Consider the following 27,971-nt stretch of genomic DNA (forward strand, 5'->3'; position numbering starts at 1 on the left):
TGCATGTTTGGATATGTGAATCTGCACAAAAGATGCGATAATTTATGTATTACTCATTAATTAATTGTTGAATAACCCAGACATTTCACATATTATCAGTGCATTTTGCTTTATTAACCAAACCAACAACATAACGGCACATCAAAAAAAAAAAAAAAAAAAAAAAAAAAAAAAAAAGGCATTATGGCAGATCCCTGAAGCAAAGTGACGTTATCCAGCTGAGCTCAGTCATTAATTAATCGATTAATTAATTAATTATTTAATTAATTAATTAATGATTAATTGACGTCGCTTTGAAGTGACGCTTTAGATAGCGAGGATACTCCATTTGACTTTCTTCGGTTCCTCTCTCCTCACATCTCATCCTTGCATTCTTCCCTCACATCCTAAGGGGTGGAGCTAAGATGCAAGGAAAGGAGGCGAGGAAAGGAAACGAGGATGCACAAATAAGAAATGAGAAGCACATAATGTCTTCCTTAATTTACGATCTCTCCCAGAACTGAGAGATTCTGCTGGTGTGTAATCTGTTTTCTGATCCAAATAGAGTTCGATGTTCTTTTGTGATTGTTTTTTTGTTGTGATATAATTTGGTTGGGCCGGATTGCCTGAGTGCTGTCCTGGTCTGGACTGAGTTCCAGCACTAGCTGGGAAAGGGCGCTCTCTCTCTCTCTCTCTCTCTCTCTCACACACACACACACGCACTCTCGCACACTCGCTCTCTCTCTTTCTTTCTTTCTTTCTCTCTCTCGCTGTCTCACTCGCTCTTTCTTTTTCTTTCTCTCTCTCTTTCTCTCTGGCTCTCTCTCTCTCTTTCTTTTTTTCTCTCTCTCTCACTCGCTCTCTCACTCCCTTTCTTTCTCTCGCTCAATCTCTCTCTCTCTCTCTCTCTCTCTCTCTCTCTCTCTCTCTCTCTCTCCCCACAGTTGGTATGAGGGAGATTTAACCAAAACGAAGGCAACAGAAAAGATCTGGAGAAGTACTCACGAGTCATTTCGGTCGGTTTTTATTTAACGGGAATAAACCGTCTGCAGTCGAGAACTGTCTAACATTTCGGGACATTTTCTGTCTATCTAACTATACCGCGCTACTGTGTGTGTGTGTGTGTGTGTGTGTGTGTGTGTGTGTGTGTGTGAACTTGATTTAAAATATATATATATATTTATAGAGATAACTCTGAGTCAGTGTGTGTGTGAGCGAGAGAGAGAGAGACTATCCATGGCGTGGTCACTGAGTCACCTCAGTGGTGTTTAATTGATGAATTTGAACAGGCGGAGACAGAAAGCATGAAGCATCATGTTCACTATCTGTTCCGCTGGGAAAAACCTGAGAACTGCCTGCACAGACCTGGACGAGTTTGATTCTATACGCAGTGTTTTACTCTACAGGTCAGTATTTCACTCTACAGCTCAGTGTTTTACTCTACAGCTCAGTATTTCACTCTATAGATCAGTGTTTTACTCTATAGATCAGTATTTCACTCTATAGATCAGTGTTTTACTCTACAGCTCAGTATTTCACTATAGATCAGTGTTTTACTCTACAGCTCATATTTTACTCTATAGATCAGTGTTTCACTATATAGATCAGTGTTTTACTCTACAGCTCATATTTTACTCTATAGATCAGTGTTTCACTATATAGATCAGTGTTTTACTCTACAGCTCATATTTTACTCTATAGCTCAGTGTTTTACTCTACAGCTCATATTTTACTCTATAGATCAGTGTTTCACTATATAGATCAGTGTTTTACTCTACAGCTCATATTTTACTCTATAGCTCAGTGTTTTACTCTACAGCTCATATTTTACTCTATAGATCAGTGTTTCACTATATAGATCAGTGTTTTACTCTACAGCTCATATTTTACTCTATAGCTCAGTGTTTTACTCTACAGCTCATATTTTACTCTATAGATCAGTGTTTCACTATATAGATCAGTGTTTTACTCTACAGATCAGTATTTCACTCTATAGATCAGTGTTTTACTCTACAGATCAGTATTTCACTCTATAGATTAGTGTTTTACTCTATAGATAAGTGTTTTACTCTATAGATCAGTGTTTTACTCTATAGATCAGTGTTTTACTCTACAGCTCAGTATTTAACTATAGATCAGTGTTTTACTCTACAGCTCATATTTTACTCTATAGCTCAGTGTTTTACTCTATAGATCAGTGTTTCACTCTACAGTTCAGTATTTCACTATATAGATTAGTGTTTTACTCTACAGCTCAGTATTTTACTCTATAGATCAGTGTTTTACTCTACAGCTCAGTATTTTACTCTATAGATCAGTGTTTTACTCTACAGCTCAGTGTTTTACACTACAAGTCAGTGGTGTTCACATTAACAACTGTTTTGATCTAACAACCCTCTACAACAATGTGTTGGTAATCAGCCTGAGCTGTTTCTGGTGTTTATATCAATACAAGAACAAAAAGAAGAAAGAAAACGCTGCTTAACTTTTATTATTTGACACGATTTCACATGTTCGTGTGGATTTAAATCTGAATGTAGGCCTAATAGACAGTGGATATTACATATGTCGGGAAATGTTTTTAATCCTATAAAAATCCGAGAGAAAAAAACCGCGTTTGTTTTTGTTTTATTTTTGAAGTGAATCAGTTTTAAAACCATCCAGATCAAATATGAAGTCTATTGTTATCGGTACAGTTACCTAATTTTGGGTTACAAACGTATATTTGCTTTTATTGAACATTAAAAACATTTGAATGAAAGTTTACTTGTGTTTAATTATTTGTTTTTAAAGTAAACTTCGCCATCACCAGCCGTTTCTATAAGGCATAAAGGCGTACAATGCATCATGGGTAAATTGTCTCGCTGCTCACTGATTATTTATTATTATTATTATTTTTAATCAAATCCAAGCACTGTTAGTGTATTTGTTTTGGGTTTTTTTTAAAAATGTTTTGACATAATTATATGCTTTTTCATGATGTACACACAAACGAAAGCTTCCACGTTGCTACAGCAACCCCAGCCTCATCCAATCACGCGTCGATAATCTGTCACGTGCGCGCCCGTCAAGGACCCGTATGTGTACAACATGGCGAGTTCCTCTCACTTCTCATAACTATGCAAAAAAAAAAAAAAAAAAAAAACCCAGCGTATCCTGAAAGGAAAAAAAACCGAGCGAAAACAAGTGAAGTTTTGACAGGCTTTTGGAAAATGGAGTAATGGCCTATAGAGAGATTGGAGCACGTTTTGAGAAGAATTCCGCCTGCATTTTGAATGAGAAAGACGAAGAAAATGATGTGGCTGAAGTCAGCGATGGAAGTGATGCAGAGTCCAGTTCATCCAGTTACTCCGAATATTCAGAGTAAGAGCCAGCAGTAATGGGGGGCGGAGGGGCGGGGGTTGTACTTATCTAAAAAATGTGCATGGTTTGATCAAACATCACATATTACATACATCCTTCATATTAACTTTGTGTCTCAGATCTGTTCCATCTATTCTGAGCCTCAGTGCATCATTCATAATAGAAGAAGAAGCCTTTATTGGTCACATATACATTATAGCACAGTGAAATTATTTTCTTTGCATATCCCAGCTTGTTAGGAAGTTGGGGTCAGAGTGCAGGGTCAGCCATGATACGGCGCCCCTGGAGCAGGGAGGGTTAAGGGCCTTGCTCAAGGGCCCAACAGAGGCAGACCTTCTGATCAGTAGGTCTTCTGATTAGTAAACCAGAGTCTTAACCGTTGAGCCACAACTGCCCTCATGATCCAGACTATAATGTAACACACTCAAGTGGTGGCTGTGGCTCAGGTGGTAGAGCGGGGTGTCCACTAATCGTAGGGTTGCTCCTGATGGCAAGTTAACACCTTGCATGGCAGCTCTGTTACCATTGGTGTGTGTTTGTGTGTGTGTGTTAATGAGACACAGTGTAAAGTGCTTTGGAACCACTTTTTTTTTAAAGCACTACATAAGTGCAGACCATTTACCAAGTAGTCTTGGTCCAGATAATCTGGATGAAAAAAATAATAAAATACCCGTTCCTCTTTTAATAAAATAATAAAATACTCGTTCCTGTTTCCTGACTTTCAACTTTAAAGAAAAGTTCTTCCAATTTAGAATGGCATCCTTCATAAATAATTACATGCTGTTCCTCAACTTTACTGAATTCATGCACATGGTTTTTTAAGAGCTCACCACAGAAATGGTGTGGTTCAGTTTAAAGCGAAAGGGAAGACAGCTTATGTTTAGGTGCATATTTGGTGTTATACTTTCTGCAGAGTTAGAGCATTTTGTGCTGAAAGGATTTGTGGTGTGTGCGAGGTTTCTCTCAAGCAGGCCTTACACTTTGTAATGCACCCTGGAAGTTCACCCTGTGCTACCAGACAGAACTGTGGTGCGGTTAAAAAAAAAAAAAAAAAAAGACTATTAGAAGAGGGCAAATGGGAAAATGTAAAAACAGTATGGGTTAAGGTCAGTGTGTGGTGTATAAGATGGACTCATGTCATTTTTATTAATTTTAAACTGGGTCATTGAGTTCAGTCAGAAAATTCTGACTTTTATACAGCTACTGGTAGTATACACATGAAGACCATCACTTAATGCAACTTTTAGAGCCGAAAAGCAGCCTGAAATGGAAGATCACTTTAAGCTAAGCGTATGTTCGTGTGATAGTTCATAAAATTGAACAGCAGTTTACAGTCATAGACCTTTACTACATCTATTATGGCCTGTTGGCTGTTTTTCATAGAAATAGGCTGAATGCAGGCATTTATCCTTTCTTGTAAAATAATAGAATATAATAGTAATATAACATATAGAAAGCACTGTATGATACATGAAGTGATAGTGTGACATTGGGAATCCTCGAAATAATTATTGTCTATATTTTTCTGTCATAGTGAGCTCGAGCCTGAGTGGCTCGACGACGTTCAAAAGAATGGTGAGCTCTTCTATCTGGAGTTGAGTGAGGGCGAAGAAGAAGCTGTACTCTCTCACATCACCGCCACTCAGTCTGCTGCCACCAATCATGTGCGTTTCAGCGAAAAAGAGGCCGAAATCATCACTGACAAAGGCAGCAAAAAACATGCAGACTCTAGCAGGAAATCACAACCAAAATTCAAGAAGCTTGCTAAAATCCTCGGACGCAACCGACATCCATCTCAGAGAAGCAGGGCTGATGGGAAAAACGGCAGAACTTCTCAACAACCGGCATCCATTTTGAAGAACCAGTCGGGGCAGCGGACAGGATTGGTGGTGCAGCAGCCATATTTGAAAGATGTGTGTGTGTACATCAACCCTAAACGACTGGGCAGTATTTCTCCTCCTACCTCAGAGAAAGGGGGCTTGCTGGAGGCCTTATTGGGAGTTGTCCTCCGGGGTGGAGATGGTTTGAGCTGTAATGGGGAGAGACTTGTCATTCATGGACTGGTACCTCATAGTCCTGCTAGCAAGTGCGCACAGATTTTAATTGGTAAGGAGGCTTAAGCTTCAGTGCATTACATTTACAAAGTTTGACCTGATCTGTCATAGGAATTACTTACTACATAAAGTAGAGCACTGTCAGTTAAAAGATGCGTAGTCTTCCTTCACCCTTCACCCTCTTATTCACCAGTCAGTTTTGCTTTCTTGGACTCTGAGCCACAGATGGCTGTGTCTATGATTACCAGTTTTCTGTGGCTTCACTCAAGAGCCCCAAATAAAATAATCGTAATCCTGTAATGGACAGGGTGCCAGTGGAGAGAGGCTAAAACAGGGGTGATCTTATTCCTTTTCTTAGCAATGATCTGCAGTCTACAATCTGCATTCAGTATTAACTGAAGAGGACTTGTATACTAGGGATGTCACGATAGCATGAACATTTGAATAATTATTAGTGACATTAGGCTACATTTATCTGACAGGACACGGGCTGAATGGTGATGCATGGTGGCCCATTTGGAGGTAGTTTATAACACTGCAATGTGTTAGCGTCTTTAACAAATAACTGGCTATCGCTAACATTACATGGAGCATAACGTTAGCCGGTTTCACGGAAACAACGCCAGCTGCCTCAAACAAACATAATATAGGACCGTCTTTCAGGTGCTTCGCCAAATTCCAGGTGTTTCCTCGCTTTGTTTGAAATGAAGGATAGCATGAGTTGCACACCAGAAACTGATACTAGCTTTCCTCTCAACGAGTCTGGGCAGAGCTAAACTTGTTAAGCTAAGCTAATCTTCTGTAGTTTTTCCCCTGTGCCTGTAGGCGTTCTTCTTCTTCACCACTTGTGGACCGACTAAAACACTTGCGCATATTAGCTGCCCCCCATCAGGTCCGGAAGAATTGCAACCACGGTATATACATTAGACTCGGTTCCTATGCTACTGCAGAAAAACAAGTACCGTCACGTTTTAAGAATGTTGGTACCGACTTGATACCGAAATATCGGTTCTCGTGACATCCCTATTGTATACACCTTTATAGTAGTTATTACAGTAGGGTAGATGAGATCAAATAAAAGCATGTTTAACTTTCTCTAGATTATGAAAAGAAATAAATGTTTTGATGTTAGTAAAAACTTGAAAGAAAGAAGCTGCTCTCTTGACATCAGATTCGATTTAATGATGAAGTCTGAGTTCAGCAGTAAAAAATACCCCCCAAGTTTCTAACATGAGGGCTAACACATTGTGACAGTGGTCTGATGTTATTTATTATTCTGTTGGTGGATTTGTGTGGGCCAAAGAGAATAACATCTGTTTTGTTCTCATTTAATTGGAAAAAATGATTTGTTTTCCAGCTTTTGATATTTTCCAGGCACTCGTTGAGACTCAGTGCTTCAGCTTGGAACTTTGCAGTAAAAATCAGCAGCATGTCTTTTTTTGTTGAATATATGTTTTATTCACAATATTACAATGGGCATCTGATAGTAGAGCTGATGAAAGGAGGTTTTATTGAGTACAAATCAAAGCATCTTTGCGGTATAGTAAACTAACTGGGAGATTCGGTATCAGACGTTGATTTGTCTCAGATGTGCGGGTTTTAAGCTTTCAACCAACGTCCCGCTTCAGAATGACTAAGTTAAAATGTAAATGTAACAATGTGCAGGATTGTGTGTTGTACTATCCATTTTAAAATATACTAATGTACTAATGTTTGATAGAGATCAGTAGCCGATTATCATTTTTATTCGTAGTGGTTACACTGGAAGAATCCAGAAATCTCTGAAAAGTAAAGGAAATGTCAGTGTTGCGTGTATTTACACCCAATTTTCTGTGACATTTTCATCCACATGAAATGACATGCAAGCGAAATCCGCAGTAGTTCAACGTGTCCCATTCCAGACACACCAAAGGGATTCCAAAGGAATTACACAACTGAGTAAATCACCACAAGCTAGCTTTTTACAAGTGGCTCTGAAATTCCTGGCCATGTTAAAGCAATTAGGCTATTTAAATGTTTAAAATAACGCAGGGGAAATCTGTAAAACCGAGATAGGAGTGTACAGATCTACGAAAAGCAGGTGGAGTTGGGTTTTGGTTTGCAGAAGCACGATGATATGTGGAGTTTGTTAGTGTATCTGAAAAACAGAGAATCTTAGTTACTTTTCCATATGTTACTAAACAAAAACACTTTCATGCTTTCAATATGGAGCGCTGAATGAAGGTGTAGTCTGTTTGTAATGAAGACAATATAGGTGATATTTAACAGCTTTATCTTTTATTCTTTTAGGTGACGTCCTTGTAGCTGTTGATGACGTGGATGTTACATCAGAGAATATTGAGAGAGTTCTGTCTTGTATTTCTGGACCAACACAGGTGTGTGTGTGTGTGTGTGTGTGCGTGCAAGTTGGTGAAGTAAAATACTTTAAACATGTGGGATAGGACACAGGTATGAATACGTCTATGTACTGCAGGCTGAATAGCAAACTCCATCCATCTATTTTCTGTACCGTGGGGAGCCTGGAGCCTACCCCAGGGGACTTAGGACATTAGGTGGGGGACACCCTGGATGGAGTGCCAACCCATCGCAGGGCACAATCGCACACACACTCATTCACTTGAAATAAAACATTTGAGAAACGAGACCATTCAAACAAACTTATAGAACAGAAAACAACATTTTTCTGAGAACGCAAAAATGAGAACATGCATTTATACCACATTAACTCACTGTTCAGGCTAATAATCACAATCACAATAGACAGATGGGTGACAAATTAAAGGAAAAACCAGTGGCTCTGTGATGCCGTTGAATTTTGCTGCCATGGTTTGAGTTTACTTGTCCCTTTAGAGAGAACGGTCACTGAAAAACAATCCTGCAATTCTTCTGATTGACATCTTTATCCTATGATGAAACATTTCTAGCCTTATGGCAGTGGTATCTTCCAGGATGGCTCCACCCCCATAAACGGGGCATGAGGGCTCACTGAATGGTCTGATGAGGATGAAAATGACGTAAATCATATACTGTGACCTGCACATATATATCTTTTGGTAAAATGGTGTTCATCATTGCTCCAGTACATTTCCAGAGAATCTGTGCATATGGTGACTCAGCACTTTACTTAGATACTTTATTTTGGTTGCTCCTTTAATTTGTCACTCTTTATATGCTCCATCGTGGTTATATTAGCATTCCAGTGCTCAATGTGAAAATCTACAACAAATACTACCATCCCTGGGTAATCATTTCTTACATCCCATAATAGTCAATAATGTCTGCTGGGAAACCCACACCCCTACTTTACCACAACTCTGAGGAACACCACCATAATACGACTATAAAACTTAACTTCAAATTATTTACAGATGCTGTACATTAGACATTTCATGAGATTTCATGAGGTCCCCTCTGTACTATTATGGGTGTCAGTGGATCAGTATTTACTGCCATTTTTAAAATCCTCAAAGATTCAAAAGAGCAAATTTTGTAGATTATTTACTTGTTTCTGTATTTTATTACCTTCAGTGTTTTATTACCTCTTGGGGCATAATAAGTGGTTCTTTAAGCAAAGCCTCTACGATGGACAGAAAGCACGCTAGTCTCCAACAGTGACCGAATATAAATTGTACCTGAGGAACTCAGTTAGAAACAGCTGAGGGGGTAGAAAAACTTGAGGCACAAATGTATAGCTTCATGCTAACTTCTGCAAATCCCTTATACATTGGAGGTCACCTCTGCAATTTTAATGGATATTTATAAATGGGCAGAGGTCCTAAATACAGCCTAGTCCATCACAATATTGCTACACCCTATGGTCCTTACTATGCAGTGTATTTTAAATAGTTTCAACCTGCCTTTAGGAAATCACTGCACACTATATCCAATTTTAGGAAGGTTTCACTATAAATAAGGGAAATTACTTTATCATTTGAATCAACCAGAGATTATTTTGTTTTGAAAATGGGTGGGAGATTTTCTAAATGGTTCATGGAAAATTATTTTTGCTGCGGAATTTTATGTATATATATATATATAAAATTTTTTAAAAAATCTAAATCTGAACCAGCAACCAGCCCTTTTCAGCAAGTGCTCATAGAAAAAGATTAGGTTTCATTAAAATGTCTTATTTAAAGCAACTCAAAACCAATTAATCCCTTAAACACAGACTTCTGGTTCTAAAGTGCAGAGTAGCTAAATTAGAATTCAGAAAGTTGCGTGCCAGGGTAACATATGGTGACTACATGAGTTAATGGGAGGTCTGGAGAGGGGGAAAAAAAATAAAGTGCACTTTAATTTTATGGGGCATTTAAGAGCATGTCAGAGAAACTTAGTTGAGCATGTATTTTGTACTTGGCAACATGATTTCAGGTAACAGATAAAGCCCGGTTTGTACACCCTAACATTATCGGTTACATCATCTGTGCTTGTGTCTATATATATCACGTTTTGTTAATCCACATTTCAGTTCTGTATATAGGAATATAGATTGCCTCAAAGCATTTTCATCCATACGTGAAATTATCTTATTTTTCTATATGCACACTAGTGTCCCAGAAAGCATTTCCTCTGATCTCTCCCCAAGCTGGTTCTGTTCATCTCAGCAGCCTGAAAAACATCGGAATGTGGATTACATGGTTGTGTCGCCAGTGTAGCGATGGTGGTTATGGCGCAACTCACATTTGGAGGCCACAGGAAAAGTGTTATTACTCTGCGGATGGAGAAGTGGAGGGGAAGACAGGGACAAATTAGAGGACGAGTGAAATTAAAGCGAATTACCTCAAAAGATTCAGAGAAGAGGCACAAAAAGACTTTTCCTTCATTTTCTCAGGTCTGCTTTACTGTTGTGAAATGACAGAATATCGCCATGATTTGGTTAAAAGAGCTGTGTGCTGTTTTGAGTTCGCTGAGACGAAGACAGTCCAGACCAGTATGGTGTTTTAACAACGATGGACTGAAAATGATGTTTGCCACCATTTCTTATCCATAGTGACATCACCAACAAAAACACAGAACTATATTCTTCGCCAGTGCACAAAAAGCAAATGCTGCATTGTACCTTTTTTTGGTAAAAAAAACAAAACAAAACACGTTATTCTGAGGTCAAAGTGGTGGTTCAGCATGAATTGAAATGGCCCATTACTGTCTACTGAATTCTGCTAAAGGCCTGTGGGTGATCGTGGAGTTCTCACCATTCAGCTGCTTTTCAGTGGTTGTATTGTGGTGTCAAGGCTCAGCGCACAAAGTGACAAAATTCTTCCACATTTTTGATGCACAATTAAATTCCTGTATACACAATTGACTCTCACAGTCCGTGGTTGGAACTTGGTAAACACCTTAGCCAGTCAATCAGAGGTTTTATTGCCTTTTTGCTTTCTGAAAAGTTCAGTATCTTAGGAATGTGGTCTGAAAGTATTTTCCTGACTTACAGCAGTGAATAAATGTAAGTGGCAGCATTATTAAAGTTATTACAGTTATTCAGCTAAGTCATTTGTCTTCAGACAAAATTTCATAATTGTGATCATTTTTAACCATTTGATTAGCATTTGAGGTAAACTCTAATTGTTATTAGTATGTATTATGCATTTGAACTGCTTTGTGACTAATGTGCGAAATACTAACTTAAACCAACCCCCAATTTATTTATTTTTTGAACATGGTTTGTTTTTGGTCAGCGTGTGGAAACATGGTTTCAGCACCATCAGCTGGAATCAAAAGTGCGGCAAATCCAAGCATTATCCACTTGGAATCAAATAATCTCTTGATGAAGTGTAATGAATGTCCAGTACACGGCTGGTGTTGTTAACCATTTCTTCTCTTCCGTCCAGCTTTCACTGTTACACGTACATACACACACTCAGATTATGCTCCACTCACTGCAGTTCTGCTCCGAGTCTGAAAAAGAACTGAATTTGGCTTTTTCATAGCATTGATGCAACATCATTTTCCCCATCACCTCAAAATGACCGTTTAATAGCTGTACAGTAGTATAATTTTTTCCAGGGCACAGCAGTAGTATGTCAAATTTTCCTTTTCTGTGCCTTTTCTCTGCATTCAGTTCACTCTTTTGCTAAATCCTCACTAAATTCCCTAAAACATTCCTGAACTGCAGCCCTACCCTGAGAGAAAACAATAAAATTTGGTTTGGGACGTTGGATTTAACACAACACGGTGAATGAATTTGGTACCTTTTTTCAGATTTAGGCCACATTTTATCCTGGAATATTACAGTGATTTAACTGCTAGAGGAGAATTTTTGAATTTGGATAATATGTCAATTTGGACATTATGTCAGCCTTAGCTACTTATTATTGAATGCCATAGATTCTAAGTATTGTTTTGTCTATTTGTGCTACAGTCTGATGATAAGTGACTGTTAACTCCTGTTCTTTGACCATTTTTCAGGTGCATTTGACTCTGGAGACTGGCATTGCAGGCACTGTAATGGACTCAGAGGTGCCGAGACCGAGACCCACCGCCCCCGTCAGCCAGCTGGTGCGTCTCCTCTGGGGTGAGGACACCACGGAGCTGCAGATGAGCGTAGCACACATTCCTCACATCATCATGTACCTGTCACTCAAACTGGACTCTGAGTCGCCTCAGGAGGAGGTCAGTGATTCTGTTGTCTTCAATCATCTCTGTACGTTCAGTGAGAAAGTCGGAAAAAAAGTAAAGTGTGCTTTCATTTTATGAGGCGTTACAAGAGCAAGTCAGAGAAAGTTACAATTGTTTGCAGACATCTGTGCATTTGTTTTTCATTTGGCAAAAATGATTTCAGCACTGCCCAGAGAGAAAAAATATTATGGTTTGAAACCATGGATTCAACAACACAGTGAATGAATTTAGTGCCTTTTTAGATTGACCTTGAAATACCCCTGTGATTTGTCTGGTAGAGGAGTATTTGGATTTGAATAATGTACAATGTTACTGTTCAGTTAATTCATGTAATGTAATCATTATTATGTCTGTTTAGCTATTTATTATGAATACACTGTCACATGTCATGTTTTTATTGACCTGCGGTGTAACTAACGTCAGTGTTGGCCCAACTTTGGCTATACTCCCTCATGTTTTATAGACATGGTTGTACATTTGAGTGTTAGTGCTGGTATTGTGTACAGAATGATTGTAGATGGAAAATTAGCGCTTGTATATTAATTGTGGTTTAAGATGTACATATATCTCTTGAATGTCTCCTTGGTTAATGCTTATTAATTAAATCACAAAGAATTATGCCCAACAGTGCTATTAGAGAATAGTTTGTACCAGCAAGTGTTTTGGAAACATTAAAAAAATGTCCAATTAATCTGCCCCACATCATAATCTAGACCTTTCATCGGTTAACTTCTACCAGAAGGAGCTGCAGCAGCAATGACTGCACACATCAGCTGCATAGAACAGTGTCTTAACTCAACAGCAACAGGAGATGGGTTTGTCCTGAATCATTTATAACATCACACTGACAGTCTATTAATAACATCTGCTCCTGGGAGGATCAGTCGGTCTTGTTAGTGCCATGAAACACTTATTTCGATTTAAATTTATGCAAAGCTGGAATTGCAGTGAAACTTTTGAGAGTCTTGGAACCTCTCAGCTGAAATATTTCCAAACTCTTAAAGTCCAGTCTCAAGCTGTAAATCACTCACACTGAACGTGTGCACATGTCCTGAATGACTGTATTGTGCACAATATAAAGTGAGTGTATCACTTTATAAAGTTAGAGTGCATGAAGATGATGTTTATTGAGTGCATGTAAAGTGTGTTGTAACTGGATTTATTGGAATCTTCCAAAATGTGAATATTTGAACTGAGTTGATTTATGGCACAGTTACTGCAGAGTGTGTGTACTTGTTCATGAGCTTCACTTCCTGTCGGTCCAACTGTTCTCCCTGCTCAGTGTCTATATCTCAAACTCAGTATTCAACTTACATTTGTGAAGGTCCAGTTTCATGCAGTTCTTTCCTCTTAGGACTCTTAAATTTGAAGTGTTGAGGTTTTTTTTTGCCTTCGCGCTTCACGTTACCACTCTTGACTAGCATCACAAACACAAAAACATCAGTTTTAAACTTGAAGCAGAGAATAAACACGTTCATCTTGTTCTGATTATTCATCTTTAAACATTTTGTGGACTTTATGAGCTACCTTCAGCTAAATAATTGACAGAAATGCATGTAATATGATAAACTGCATCATCTGCAGAAGCCAAGCTGATTCATGTGTAGAAATCTGGAGGTTGTTTTTTTTTTCACCATGCGGTCTTTCCTAGTTCCACATCCAGTGTTCCAGCAGGTGAGCCCCGATATACATTCCTGTTTGGTCATAACATCACAAATTGAAAGCTAAACCAACCTGATGAAATATTTTATGGTTCTTCACATCATTAAACAGCCTTTACACAAACAACAGACAATTTAAACATCCAAAATGTTCTCTTAAATGTTTTACTCCTCATTTGCTTCAATTTAAACCACTACAACCTCTGGTGGATCTAAGCTCCTCTGCTGTGTAGAGCAGGCTGGGACTGCTGAGTGCAAAAAAATGTCCAGCATTTTACACTTTTTTTTTTTTTTAAACTAAATGTCCCAGTGTGAATACACTATGCGCACTACAATTATGCAGTTTAAAACATAACACTGATGTGCATGGCTCCTGTGTGTTTATGTCTGTGTGCGTGCATATAAATTTCGATCCTTGTGAGGAGCAAAAAAGACCAGATGTCCTCATAATGATGGGATAGTGTCAAATGTGTCACAATCATCTGCTAAAAAAAAAAAAAAAAAAGACTGTGTTTTATTTGAAAATTTAAAAAAGATTTCTGTATTGGAACTGAGGTTAAGGATAAGGTTAGCTTACATTGTGTCAATAGAAGGGGTGTGTGTGTGTGTGTGTGTGTGTGTGTGTGTGTGTGTGTGCGCGTGTGCGTGCCTAAGGATTTTGTGTTTTTATGTTCTGTTGTGCTCCCATGAGACCCTTTTTCATTCTTCTTTTCAATCCTGCTCTTGTTTTGTACATGCACACACACACACACACACACACACACACACACACACACACACACACACACACACACACACACACACACACACACACACACGTGTCCTTCAGGTTTCTAAAAGGTTGAAGTGTTCTGTTATGCATACTAATCAGTACTCAATAAAAAAGGGTCCCCACCTTTTCATCTTCTCTGAATGAATCAGCATTACGTCATTCTTCAATCTCCTTTATTTTAAACTAGACCAGATTCTTTTTATAGAGCGTGTTTCTATAAAACAGAATTCTGTGGAAAACTGCTTGTTTTTATGTTAGTACATTCTGAACCAGGGTTATGGTGATATTTGTATATTCATTCTTTACTTAAAACACAAATAGAAATGAATGAAACCGGTAGGCCATTGTTTAGTGCCTCAACAACAAAAACCTTTATACAGTACTGTGCAATAGTCTTAGACACATGCAACGAAATGCTGTAGAGCAAAGATGCCTTCAAACATAATGACATTAAATGTTTCTACATTTAAAAAAAAATACTATAAAGAGCAGTAAAGAGTAATAAATGAAACAAAGTCAATATTTGGTGTGATAACCTTTGCTTTAAAAAAAAAAAAAAAAAGTAGTCTCAGGAACAATGTGTGCAGTTTTATAAGGAAATGAGGTGTAAGTTTCATTATTGAGGATCTTATAGAATCAGCCACGGTTCTTCTGGAGACTTTCACTGTCGCTTCTTATTTTTGCAGCAAAACCCAGCAGCCTTCATTGTGTGTTTTGTCTGAAAAGTGTCTCTTACGTAATATGTTGCTTTCTTTACTGGCATACCAACATTTTCTGTAACATTTAATTTTGTGCTAGAAAAAAAATTAGGGTTCCTAAAACCTTTGCTCAGTACTGTAAATCTTTAGCAGCCCAGCTATGTCATTTTAATATGCATGTGCCATGACCGCTGTCACTGTGGCACTTTTAAACCACTGACCGAGCCTGAGGTCCCTTGCTAAGCCCTTTGAGTCTTAAAATTCAAGCAATGTGGCAAATTAATCCTGAGCTACATTTAAATCAGGTTGTGTTCACTGTGTTTATAAGAACAGTGGTTTTTTACGACTTCTGAGTTCACAAAGTCTACATTTGAGGACAGCTCTGGTTAATGCTGTGTTGACTGTGATTTCTCAAGATCGCAGAATTTGTTTACGGTTGATGCTATGTGTAATGACAGTTTACGTTTAGTCATTCAAAGCCTTTTCTTAGTACACATCTGTAGAAAAATGCCGATTGTCTCGCTTTCATTGTCACTGTACCTTTACATTGTCCAGATGAAAGACTAAAAAGCTATGAGCTAACTAGCTAAATTGTTCGTCTTGTTTGTTAGCTAGTATAACCTTGCCTTCCATATTTCCCATTGTGAACTGTAGTGTGTTTTCTTCTTCACAAACTGAAAGCTTGAATTCGCTAGTTCTTTACGAATGCACATCTGGACTCAGACACAAATAGACACTCTGTGGAAATTCTCTGTTAATTTATAAACTCCAGAAACACCTCTGGTATCTCTATATTGAAGTGCTGTTGCATTGACGTGTTGCACTGTCTCTCTGCAGCAGGAGATCTTGTACCAGTACCCAGTGTCTGAGGCAGCAGCACAGCTGAAGGGAGTGAGAGGAATCTTCCTCACACTGTGTGACATGCTGGAGAACGTCACTGGAGGACAGATAGTCAGGTAACATTATGACTTCTTTACATTTGAAACACATCCATTCACTGCAAATGATCATTAAATCAGTTGTGGGCCTGTCACATCTCTTACATAATGAACCAAGCGCAGTTATTTGAGCTGAACACAATTATGTATTTCTATTTATTTATGATGTAGTAGAACCTATCGGCAAATCTAAGGGTTGTTGTGAATGAGTTTATCGATATAATCAAAGTGTTGTTCTTTGTGTTTTAGTTATTATTCGTGATTAAAGGTTTTGATCATTGAACTATTGCTCCGTTTGGCTGAAGCTCTTTACTCAGAATTTCCGAATTCTGGTTATGAAAAAAAAAAACATAAGAAAATACCCTCTTAACTTACTATTCAGAATCTCAGGAAGGGTTTTAACATCATATCATCGTGGCTGCTCACTCAGTCAGCAGTAAATAATATGGCTGGGAGATATACTGACATAATATCGATATTGTGATAAATGATTACACAATACAGTTTTCTGAGATATCGTTGGTATGGTAATATATTTTTTAAATGTTTTTAATAATTACAAATTAAATTGTACTGAATGGATGCCGTTGATTTGACATAATTTTAAAAAACAAATCTTTGTCTTTGTAGGCATTAAAGAAAAATACCATCAAAGTCAGTTTAAGTTTTTAAAAAAAAATAAACAAACAATTTTCCTACTGTTTTGCAGACAGTTTGTTAGCTAAATTATATATCGTGATGCGTATCGTGTATCGTAGAAATGTCCTCAAGTATCATGATTTGTCTGTAAATAAAGTAGTTTCTATAGTTTTTAATAAGGTTTTAGTAGCTTTAGCTCATCAACATACAGATATATTAGTTGGTTAAGTCTGTAACATTAACCATACAGTTAGGCGATTTGAGATCTGCAAATACATCATCAAAGTTTTTAAAAAATTGCACATCTCACTTGCTAGCGTCTTGCTAGTTCATGAGGTTTCGGTGCTTGGACAGAACAAATAAAAGGCAAGTTTTAATGGAGGCAGTCATGCTGTTTCCCACTTTGTGACTGGAAAACATGCTGAGGTTACTTCCTACTGGAGTTAAGTTAAACGCAACATAAGATGATGTGCATTAAACGTATGTGAATTCCAAACTAAATAAACGTATGTGTATTCCAAATGCTTTCAGCATAAACCATGAACTACTTCAGTATTTTCCTCTTGTGAGTGTTGAATGATGTGTGTGTGTGTGTGTGTGTGTGTGTGTGTGTGTGTGTGTGTGTGTAGTTCATCTCTATTACTCAGAAAGCAGTTGGTCCATGTGGGTTATTGGAAGGAAGGAGAGAATCTGCTGGTGATCGGTCTGCCTTCTGACAGGTAGTCATGTGACTACGATCCTCTCACACCAACCACAGTTACAATGCATTTAATTCTCATCCATAAACGTTTAAAGGAATGGTTTGGAGATAAGTGAAATTTTCAACAGAGTTATCCTGTTCACTTGAAATGAAGTCTATCAGCCAAAACATTTGTTTCTTGTCTGATGTTTGGGTCTTTAGTTTTGCACTGCAGATACGAGGCTAATCTAATATAGTTATGAAGTTAATGGACGTCTGTCTCACCCAAAATCTTTTATGCGAGCATCTACTTAAAATCACACATGTAGTGATGTCACACAGACTTACTGATGTGATTTAGGACACAGTGTAGATTACTGTAGTCTATAGACACTAACAAATCTTCGCCTTGAACACGTTGAAGGAGGGTGGACATCTTGAACAATTGTCACTAATCTACTCAATAAACTTTGGCATCGTTGTGGCTTTTCAGTATTATGCAGTGATGTGTGTTGTCCTACAGGGTGCCATTGCTGCATCTGCAGACCGTTATAAATGGATTGGTGCGAACTCTCAGGGTCATGTACGGCTCTCTGCACAGGTGGGTGCTGTTCCTCTACACTGTACACAAACATCAGCCTATTTGAGTGGTTTCATTTTCTCTTCCTTCTTTTCTATTTAGGCCAATTTGATAAAAACACTGTTTATGCCTGTTCTTTGCCTTCTATAGTTCTTGATTATTGAACACGGCTTTTGCTTATGTGAGTGTGAGTGTGTGTGTACAGATAGGTGGGGCAGAGGGCAGAGAGAGTGAGAGTGTTTGTGCAGTTGTTATTGTGTGGTTTAGTGTATTTGTATAGTTTTGTAGCTTTGTTGTGGCAATAGAAGTAATTTAGCAGGAAACTGAATATAGAAAGTCTGGAAAGTTCAAAGAAATCTGAGAAAAGCTTGGAAAAAATGTCCTGGAAAAGGCAAGAACATTGTTAAAATGGGCCTTTTATGGCAAATAGTGTCAATATCTATATTTCTCAAGCTTGGCTTACACAATGTTGCAAATGTAACATTTTAAAATTTGAGACGCTGGTCAGGAAGTGTGAATACACATAGCAGCATGTTTTTGGGAGTTGGGAGTAAAGAGAATCCAGAGGAAACCCATATGTACACAGGGTAAACTTTTAAAACTCTGGCACATAGACAGTAATTCAAGCTCAGCATCGAACCAGACCCTGGAGCAGGGAGGCTTCAAAGCTACCCACTGCATCAAAACCACCACCACTATGGCACCGGAAAAAGAAACAGCAACAAAAGAAATAAAATATTTCTCCGTTTCTCCGCAGTGCCTTCTGTGAGGTGGAGAATGCACCTCGGCTGGATCATTTCTTCTGCCTGTTCTTCCAGAGACTCATCCAACCCTCTCGTTTGAGTGACAGCCCTGGCTCCTCCCCCTCCAACATCTCTGGGACCCTCTTCCTAGATGACTTACCCGCCATGCGCTGGCTCACTTTACCGCCAGACATTAAGGCATGTCCTCTAATGCAAAAAAAAAAGTTTTGAGAAACTTGTAGTAAAAATTTTAAGTGTTATTTCAGAGGAAGTGGTTCAACAGAAGCAAGCTAACAGGAGATTTTGTTGATAATAGACACCACACATGCTTGTTATATAATACGAATGTTAAAAATGATTTACAGTATAATTACAGGCTTTTGCAGCAGCTTGATGGATTAAAAACAGCTAAAGGAAGTGTGTTTTCTGTGGCTAACGTGCCTCTCTGTGGCTTCACAGGTCGAAGTGGACACTGTTCTGTCAGACTTTGAGTCCTCAGACTTTGGTGACATGGTGAGTGGGGGAAAATAGTGGCTATTCTTCCTTTTTCTTCATTATTAATTATATAAATAGAAGCAAAAGTACTTTCCAATCGTCTTTTTTTTTTTTTTTTTTTAAACTGTTTTTGGTTTCAACAGTCAGAAGACTTCTATGGAATGAGGCGTTTGTACGTCATTTTAGGGTCCTGTCTCTTCTACAAGGTGAGTCTGTGTCCCACTGGATTCCCCTACGGCTTTCATAAATTCTGTAGCAACGGAAATATTCACAATAAGCCGGACTTGATCTGTGTAAATGCCAGCCAACTGCTGTACAAGGGATGGGTTAAATTATGGATGAGAAGACGGAGAGGGTGATTCAGTTACTTTAAAGTGATCGTTTGAGCAAAATTAAATTCAAATATGGTCCAAAAAATATAACCAATCAGCCTAAATCACCCGAGATTAGCCATCTGGTGAACAAAGTCTTTATAAATATCATCCTCTAAACTGCATTACTACAGACTAAAAAACATTGTTTAACTTATGAATACGTTAAACAGTTTCATTGAAGCAATACTGTATTTATATATTTATATTTATATTAGTATCTATTAAAGTCTGTATTTTTTTTTTTTTTAAATTAACATACACATTGAAACTATAGTACCATCCAAATAACTTCAAATGCAAATGTACTCTTCAGACTTTGGGCCAATGTGATTCTTTCTTCAAGATGGCTGCCACTTTTTTTTCTCTCTGAAGTTCCTTTGTTTATGTTTATAGGTAACTGTGTCTTAAATGTATGTAGACAATACTGTACAATGTGACAAAGGTGTGTGTGTGTGTGTGTGTGTGTGTGATGATTTAGACAGGGAGTTGAACAAATGCTAAATTGGTAGATATAATTTTTTTTGTTATTTGCATTAGCCTCATATTTTTAGTACAAAACTAAAAGAACATGAAAATGAACAGATTCTGGCCGTTGCCGTGAGCATAGCGAGCAGGAGTGCTGAACCGAATGTGATGCAAATGCAAAAGAAGAGCAAAACTAAAGAAATAAACACAGTCATTGCAGGTTGTTTAAGCCTTAAAACTGTTCTCTTTCCACTCAGGGTTATCTGATAGCGAACCACCTGCCTAAAGAGGACCTGCTGGACGTGTGTCTGTACTGCCAGCACTACTGTCTGCTGTGTCTGGGTGCAGAGCAGCGTGTGGGGCAGCTGGTGGTGTGGAGGGAGGTGTTCCTGCAGCGCCGCTCACAGCCCGAGTCCCGCACCTCTACCTCTACTTCCACCTCCACGTCCCAGCCGGGCTACTGCGAGTCCCACAGCCGCTTCTTCCTCCTCGTTGTGGGTCTGGTGAGGGTCGGGTTTATTTTTATCATCATCATCTCATCTCTATACACATTCACTGAAGGGTGACATGAAACAATATCGCACAAGAACCATATACAAGACAATACAGAGGCTCTGAACACAGAAATACACAAACATGCAGACAAGAACAAAGAACAAATGTAGCGGTGCACACAGTACAGTAAATACCCAGTACAGTAAATACACAGTACAGTAAATACACAGTACAATACTCAGTACAGTAAATACACAGTACAATACTCAGTACAGTAAATACACAGTACAATAAATTCTCAGTACAGTAAATACACAGTACAATAAATACACAGTACAGTAAATACACAGTACAGTAAATACACAGTACAATAAATACAATAAATACACAGTACCATAAATAGTACAGTAAATACACAGTACAATAAATACTCAGTACAGTAAATACTCAGTACAGTAAATACACAGTACAGTAAATACAATAAATACACAGTACCATAAATAGTACAGTAAATACTCAGTACAATAAATACACAGTACAGTAAATACACAGTACAGTAAATACACAGTACAGTATCTGGAACTCAAGTGCAGCATTCAATTTTAGAGAAAAATCCATCTGCAAGTCCACTTGTAGAGTACACTACAAAAATAATAACTGAGGCAAATCCATGCTTACCAAGTATTTGGTAAAACTTTGTATGGAATTACTGAATGTTTTTCATTTATTTGTTATTTAACATACAAAACATTAATGAAGATTTACTGTATATAATCTGTTTTTAAAATCTATGTACAGGTGCATGTAAAAAAATTTGAATGTTGTGGAAAAGTAAATTTTTTTTTCCTGTAATTTAATTCAAAAAGTGGAACTTTCATATATTCTAGGTTCCTTACACGTGAAAAGCCTTTTCAAGCCTTTTTTGTTTTAATCTCGATGATTACAGCTTACAGCTCATGGAAATCAAAAATCCAGTATCTCAACGTATTAGAATAAAGAATTTATAATACAGAAATGTCGACCTTCTGAAAAGTATGTTAATGTGTGCATATGCGTCTGACCTAGGCTAAGGAGAAAAAGAACTGGACCGTTGCTCAGTGGTCCAAAATTCTCTTTTCAGATGAAAGTAAAATTAGCATTTAAGTTGGAAATCAAGGTCCCAGAGTCTGGAGGAAGAGTGGAGAGGAACAGAATCCAAGTTGCTTGAAGTCCAGTGTGAAGTTTCCACAGTCAGTGATGATTTTGGGTGCCATGTCATCTGCTGGTGTTGGTCCACTGTGTTTTCTCAAGTCGAGAGTCAATACGATGCCTACCAGGAGGTTTTAGAGCACTTCATGCTTCCATCTGCTGATGAGCTTTATGGAGATGCTGATTTCCTCTTCCAGCAGGACTTGGCACCTGCCCACAGTGCCAAAACTACTAGTAACTGGTTTACTGACTGTGGTATTACTGTGCTTGATTGTCCAGCCGACTCTCCTGACCTGAACCCCATAGAGAATCTATGAGAGACACCAGACCCAACAATACAGACGAGCTGAAGGCATCTATCAAAGCAACCTGGGCTTCCATATCTGAGTTCTAGTCCGTGATATTTTCAGTAACTTTATGCCGTTCCATGGATTATAGTTGATTTAAGCCTCTATTTCTTTTGCTCTTGTAAGACACTGGTCTTGTTAGGCGTCTGTTCTCTTCAGAGCAGCTTTTATTCTCGATCTTCTCTCGAGGTTCAGCAAGGCATTGCAGAGACACATGAAATCCAACAGTTTAACATGTCTCATGCCTTTTATTCATTGGAAAGTCTTTGATGATGAACACCCCAGGCCAATTGAAACTATTTAAACATATTCAGATTTTTAAAAATACTCTAAAAGCACATTGGCAGGTATTTTGCTTTCAACACTCCAGATATACAATTATTTTAAAATGTTACCTGTGTTTGTGTGTGTGTGTGTGTGTGTGTGCAGTGATGCCATGCTGTTTTATTCAATATCCTCTGAGCTGCCCTGCCTGTAGCTTTGTTTCCCTGCTGCTAGTGTTATTGCTGCACATTCCTGTCAGAACTTTGTGCAGAGTGTTGGATCTCCAGCGGTGCAGCGTTATTCTCTCTCCGGAGCGCTGTTTCTCTTTCTCACACTTTAGCCACGCTGCTTTCACTACATGTTCTTATTTTGTGCTCTAATCCAATCAGTCTCTCGCATTTCTTTCAATCCTTTCTCTTTAGCTTACTCTCAGTGGGCTTTCTCTCGCTCTTTCTCTCAGTCTAGTGATTTTCCTTCTCCTATACCTTAAGATGAATCAATGTATATAGATATTAAAATGATATAAATGACTACAATGAGAACAAGAAAAGTCAATTCACTTTGCACATCACAATTTATTCATTCAACATTTTTCTTTTTTCCTGTGTCTTATATATTTTCAGAGACATTATATGCAGTGTGTGTTGCTGGAAGCCGGTGGTTGTGCGTCTCTCGCTCTCGGATCTCCTGGTCCTGACTGCATCTACGTCGACCAGGTCAAAGCGACTCTCCTGCAGCTGGAAAGTCTCGAGTCTGCAATTGAAGAACGCCTGTCAGCTCCTCCTACTCCTTCCCTGTCCTGTGCAGACTGGTTCCTGCCTTCCGGTGGGCGCGACCGCCAGGACATGATTGGCAGCTCACCCATCCTAAACCGGCTGACGGCAGCCATCAAGCCACCATCACCCGGCACAATAGGTCGTAGCCTGTTCAGAGAGGCGGGGTCAGGGCTGAAGGGCAGGAAGCCGAGCCCACAGAGGAGTGTGTCGGACAGTGGGAGTGAGGGCCGAAGCGAACAGGGTGACTTTGGGCTGAGGATGCCATCTGCTGGTACCCGCAGGGACTCGCTGGGGTCTGGGGGATCAGACGGTAGTGGAGGCAGCGGAGGACTGTTTAAGGTTTGACGTTTAAGCTTTGACGTTTAAGCTTTCTACTATTTAATGACCTGAGGTTTTTGATGGGTTTAAGGTGAATATGTTCTAAAAAGTTTCGTCCCTCGATGTCTTCTGTAGTAAGGTTCAAGACAAAAAAAACACCAAAGCAAGCACTGAGCTGATCCAATTTAAATAAGTACTCCAGCATATATTAACCTCTAATCTATAACCTTTACTTCATCTGTAATTCTTGTGTGATTACTATCGACAATAATTTGGACATGTTTCCCTGGGCTGACAAAAGAACAGAAAACCCTAAATTCACCTCTAAATTCAAAACTATAACTATTAGACTTATACAATAAAGGTGTTAGCATGAGGCAGATATGAGAGAACATCCTACCACACTGTTCTTCTGCACTTTTATCCAACTTTCCAACACTACAATATCAACGGTAAGACAAATATACTGTATATTGTGTGTTACAAAGTGCCTAATTAGAGTGATCCAGCTGAGCTAGATTTTTATTTCATTACAATTCTCAGCTCATTTCTACCTATTCCTGTTTAGATTTTCAATTTGTGGAGTATTTAACTGGAACTAATATATTAACATCGGGTGTTCAAAAACTTGAAATCCGATGAGCTTTACCGAACAAGTCTGTGTTTTATAAACGTTTTACTGCAGATTCCCAAACTTAAGCAGCCCAATCCGTTCTATCTGGGTTCTCTGAAGAAGAGTCTGACTGAGAGGGAGGCTGAGGAGATGCAGAACACGCTGAAGTGAGTCTGGGTGAAAAAAGCCAGGACATTTTTATTCTAAATAATATAAATAAATGCCTTCCTGAGGTAACCTTGTACAAGTAGCACTGTTTTTGTGTGCAGGAGTTTAAAGCTCTTTATGGGTTATATGCCAGGACTTTGTGTTGATGGCAGTGAATTAAAAAAAAAATCCTTTTTTAAATGTATATATTTATATCTATCTACCTATATCTATCTATCTATCTATCTATATATATATATATATATATATATATATATATATATATATATATATATATATATATATATATATATATATTTAAAGAACATTGTTGATTAACTGTGTGTGCAGGCTCACGGCAGGTTTGGAAAACACACTCTTTCACTATATTCTGATGGAGACGGTGCAGGGCATCTTCATCACGCCCACACACAGAGAGCAATCACAGCTCAGCGGTTCCATTCACCCTCAACTCATCCGCAACTTCCACCACTGCTGCCTGTCCATCCGCCACGCCTTTCAGCAGAGCCTGCTACCACGGGTGTGTGTGTGTGGTTGAGCGTGTGTCTGTGTCTATATGTGTGTGTGTGTGTCTAATAAGTGTGGGTGCGTGTTTGTGTGAGCGTGTGTCTGTGTCTATATGTGTGTGTGTTTTTGTGTGTGTCTATAAGTGTCTGTGCGTGTGTGTGTGTATGTCTGTGTCTATATGTGTGTGTGTTTCTGTGTGTAGTTGAGCGTGTGTCTGTGTCTATATGTGTGTGTGTTTCTGTGTGTGCCTATAAGTGTCTGTGCGTGTGTGTGTGTGTGTGGTTGAGCGTGTGTGTGTATGTCTGTGTCTATATGTGTGTGTGTTTCTGTGTGTGTCTGTGTCTATATGTGTGTGTGTTTCTGTGTGTGCCTATAAGTGTCTGTGCGTGTGTGTGTGTGTGTGGTTGAGCGTGTGTGTGTATGTCTGTGTCTATATGTGTGTGTGTTTCTGTGTGTGTCTGTGTCTATATGTGTGTGTGTTTCTGTGTGTGCCTATAAGTGTTTGTGTGTGAGTGTGTGTGGTTGAGCGTGTGTCTGTGTCTATATGTGTTTGTGTGTGTGTGTGTGTGTGTGTGTGGTTGAGCGTGTGTCTGTGTCTATATATGTGTGTGTGTGTTTCTGTGTGTGTCTATAAGCACACAGCTATAAACTCCAGGTTTGAACAGACTGCTTGTATGCAGTGTCTGTGCATATGTGTGTGTGTAGTGTAGTGTAGATCTGAGAGGGAAAAGTGTCTGTAATGCGTACATGGAAGGTAGAAGACTGTGTTTGTGTGGATTTGTGAGACTGTGAGTATGTAAGGAATAAAACACTGAGACATGCTGTTATAGGAATATAATGAACGGCAGAGTTCTGTGATCACCACCCATTACCACTCTGAAAATATTGTGTGTGTGTGTGTGTGTGTGTGTGTGTGTGTGTGATGTAGCAGGACAGAAGAGGAACTGACAGGCCCCACACTTCTCGAGGCCTCGGTCCAGTTAAAGAACATGGCATTTTGTTCCAGTGCAAACCTGAGAACTGGACCGACCAAAAGAAACCTGCTCCCACAATGACCTACTGGGTTATCGGGTACATGTTTCCATATTTCTTCCCTGATATGTTTTATATAAAGTTTATGCTATAAGTACAGCTTTTCTATCCAGTATCCAAAACTACAGCCATTACACCAGTGGTGAAAGAAGTATTCAGATCCTTTACGTAAAGTAAAAGTACTAATACCACACTATGAAAATACTTCACTACAGGTAAAAGTCCTGCATTCAAAAACTCGCTTAAGTATTATCAGCAAAATGTACTACCAAGTATCAAAAGTAAACGTACCCATTGTGCAGTAAAATGATCTATGACAGTGTTTTACTATTATATATGATGTTTTTGGATTAATTTTACAGCTGCATTAATGCGTACGGTGCATTTGTTTGTTAGTTTAATCTACAGCGGTGCATCATATTCTATAAGATCATTAAATATTTATCGTGTCGCTGTGCTGTGAGAAACATTTATCTCTAAACAAGTCGACTTTTCATGAGCTCAGACAAACAGCCCTGTTTTCAGCTTGGTGACGATGCATTTTCCATCTAATCCAATGGGGGGGCGGGGGGGTGTTTAAATAATTCATTTTAGATGAAGAAGTAGGACAATTTTCACTTAATCCTTCAGTGTATCACAAACATTCAAAAGCACAACGTATGGAGATGTGCAGTTTTCACTGGACAGGAAGGGGATGAAAAATTGTAATCTGAAAAGTAACTAGTAACTAAAGCTGTGAGACAAATGTAGTGGAGTAAAAAGTACAGTATTAACCTCTGTGGTATAGTGGAGTAGAAGTATAACTTTGCATAAAATGGAAATACTCATGTAAAGTACGAGTACCTTGAATTTGTACTTAAGTACAGTACTTGAGTAAATATACTTAGTTACATTCCAACACTGCATTATGCTTTTATCCATTACATTCCAACTTTCCAGCTATTGCAATCAGACTGAAGCACATACATACACACAAGGAAAAACATCAGCAGTCAGATGCACCAGTAAACAAGTAAACAGTTACTGCGTTTGAGTTTACAGACTAAAAATGTACTGGTTGATATTTTTGGATCAGGTATCTTGAATAAGGGCAAATTTATAGAATCTTTGTAATATGTAATGATTATAACTTAAATGTAATATTATTTAGCCAGTTTCTGTTTGTTTCTTTAACCGGATGACTTCTTGTTCTATTGGCTGATCATTTTGCTTCTTTCTAGAAATAAAAGCTTAAAATTAGAAATATTATTGAAATATCTGCACAAGATGATTTCAAGCTTGAAATTAGTTTAAAAATGTCTTTTAAAAAAATAATATATATATATATATATATATATCATCTCCATGTACAGAGAAAATCTATACTAAGTTTATATTTTATTCACTGTAATAATAGGAAATTCTGCTGTAGATAAAAAGATCATTTCACCTGCTTTCATTTTTTTTTTGCAGTGCAGCATAATTTGAACGTAACCTTACGTTATAACTTCAGACTTATACTTCCTTACCGCTGCCATGAAACAACTATTTGTGAAATCTGTGGTCAGTGTGCAGAGTAGAAACTGCATGTTTACCAACTCTAAATGCATTGTGTTCATTTTATTTGATCAGTATAATGAATTCTTTACATGGGAAGTATATTATTGTATAATGACCAGACAATGCTATTTAGCTGAAAAACACTTTTTGTAGCAGCACATATGAAAGAGCCTTAAGATAAACTACAAATAAGATGTTTTTATATTGGACAGGATTACAATCACTTTCCTTGTCTAGTACAAAATGTCTGTATCTCTCAGTCTTCATTTTGGGCATCTGTAATTGATTTCCTGTTTGTTGTAATTGATTTCCTGTTTGCTGGACAATCACTTTAGACAGTGGAGATTTTCCTTCAGGACTTACAACCCCCGTTTCATTGTTCTGTGTTGCAGGAGGATGGTGCTAGAACCCGTCCCTCAGGAGTTCTACGTGTGTTTCCACGACTCCATATCGGAGGTCCCTGTGGAGATGGCCTTCAGGCTCTCGTTCGGCCTGGCCATGTGATTTGTTCAGGCTTCCTGGGTCACTTTAATATTAAAAACCTGCATAACACTTCACGAGGAATAGAGACACTGAAGCGGAACGATGGATTAAATAAAGGGCTGAATTCAGGTTCCTTTAATTTATATATATATATATATATATATATATATATATATATATATATAT

General features: G+C 38.3%; 1 protein-coding gene across 5 annotated transcripts; it reads left to right on the top strand.

Moving 5' to 3' along the window:
• The first annotated feature begins 508 nt into the window (after positions 1–508).
• intu (inturned planar cell polarity protein) lies at positions 509–27,931 on the top strand. Of its 5 annotated transcripts, none has more exons than XM_017471698.3 (16): positions 509–1,385; positions 4,877–5,448; positions 7,686–7,771; positions 11,802–12,005; positions 15,980–16,098; positions 17,349–17,438; positions 17,922–17,999; positions 18,736–18,919; positions 19,181–19,234; positions 19,360–19,422; positions 20,313–20,558; positions 22,973–23,464; positions 24,129–24,223; positions 24,555–24,744; positions 25,663–25,802; positions 27,695–27,931. In XM_017471698.3, exons 1-16 carry the CDS (start codon positions 1,294–1,296, stop codon positions 27,804–27,806), a joined length of 2,817 nt encoding a protein of 938 aa, XP_017327187.2. In that variant the 5' UTR covers positions 509–1,293; the 3' UTR covers positions 27,807–27,931. The 5 variants fall into 5 exon arrangements, with proteins under 5 accessions (XP_017327187.2, XP_047012851.2, XP_017327183.2 ...); XM_047156895.2 differs by having other exon boundaries at positions 510–1,385; positions 25,660–25,802; XM_017471694.3 differs by lacking the exon at positions 509–1,385 and adding an exon at positions 3,085–3,342 and having other exon boundaries at positions 25,660–25,802.
• Positions 27,932–27,971: the final 40 nt, after the last annotated feature.

The sequence above is a fragment of the Ictalurus punctatus genome, chromosome 7, assembly GCF_001660625.3.
Source record: "Ictalurus punctatus breed USDA103 chromosome 7, Coco_2.0, whole genome shotgun sequence".
Lineage (NCBI taxonomy): Eukaryota > Metazoa > Chordata > Actinopteri > Siluriformes > Ictaluridae > Ictalurus > Ictalurus punctatus.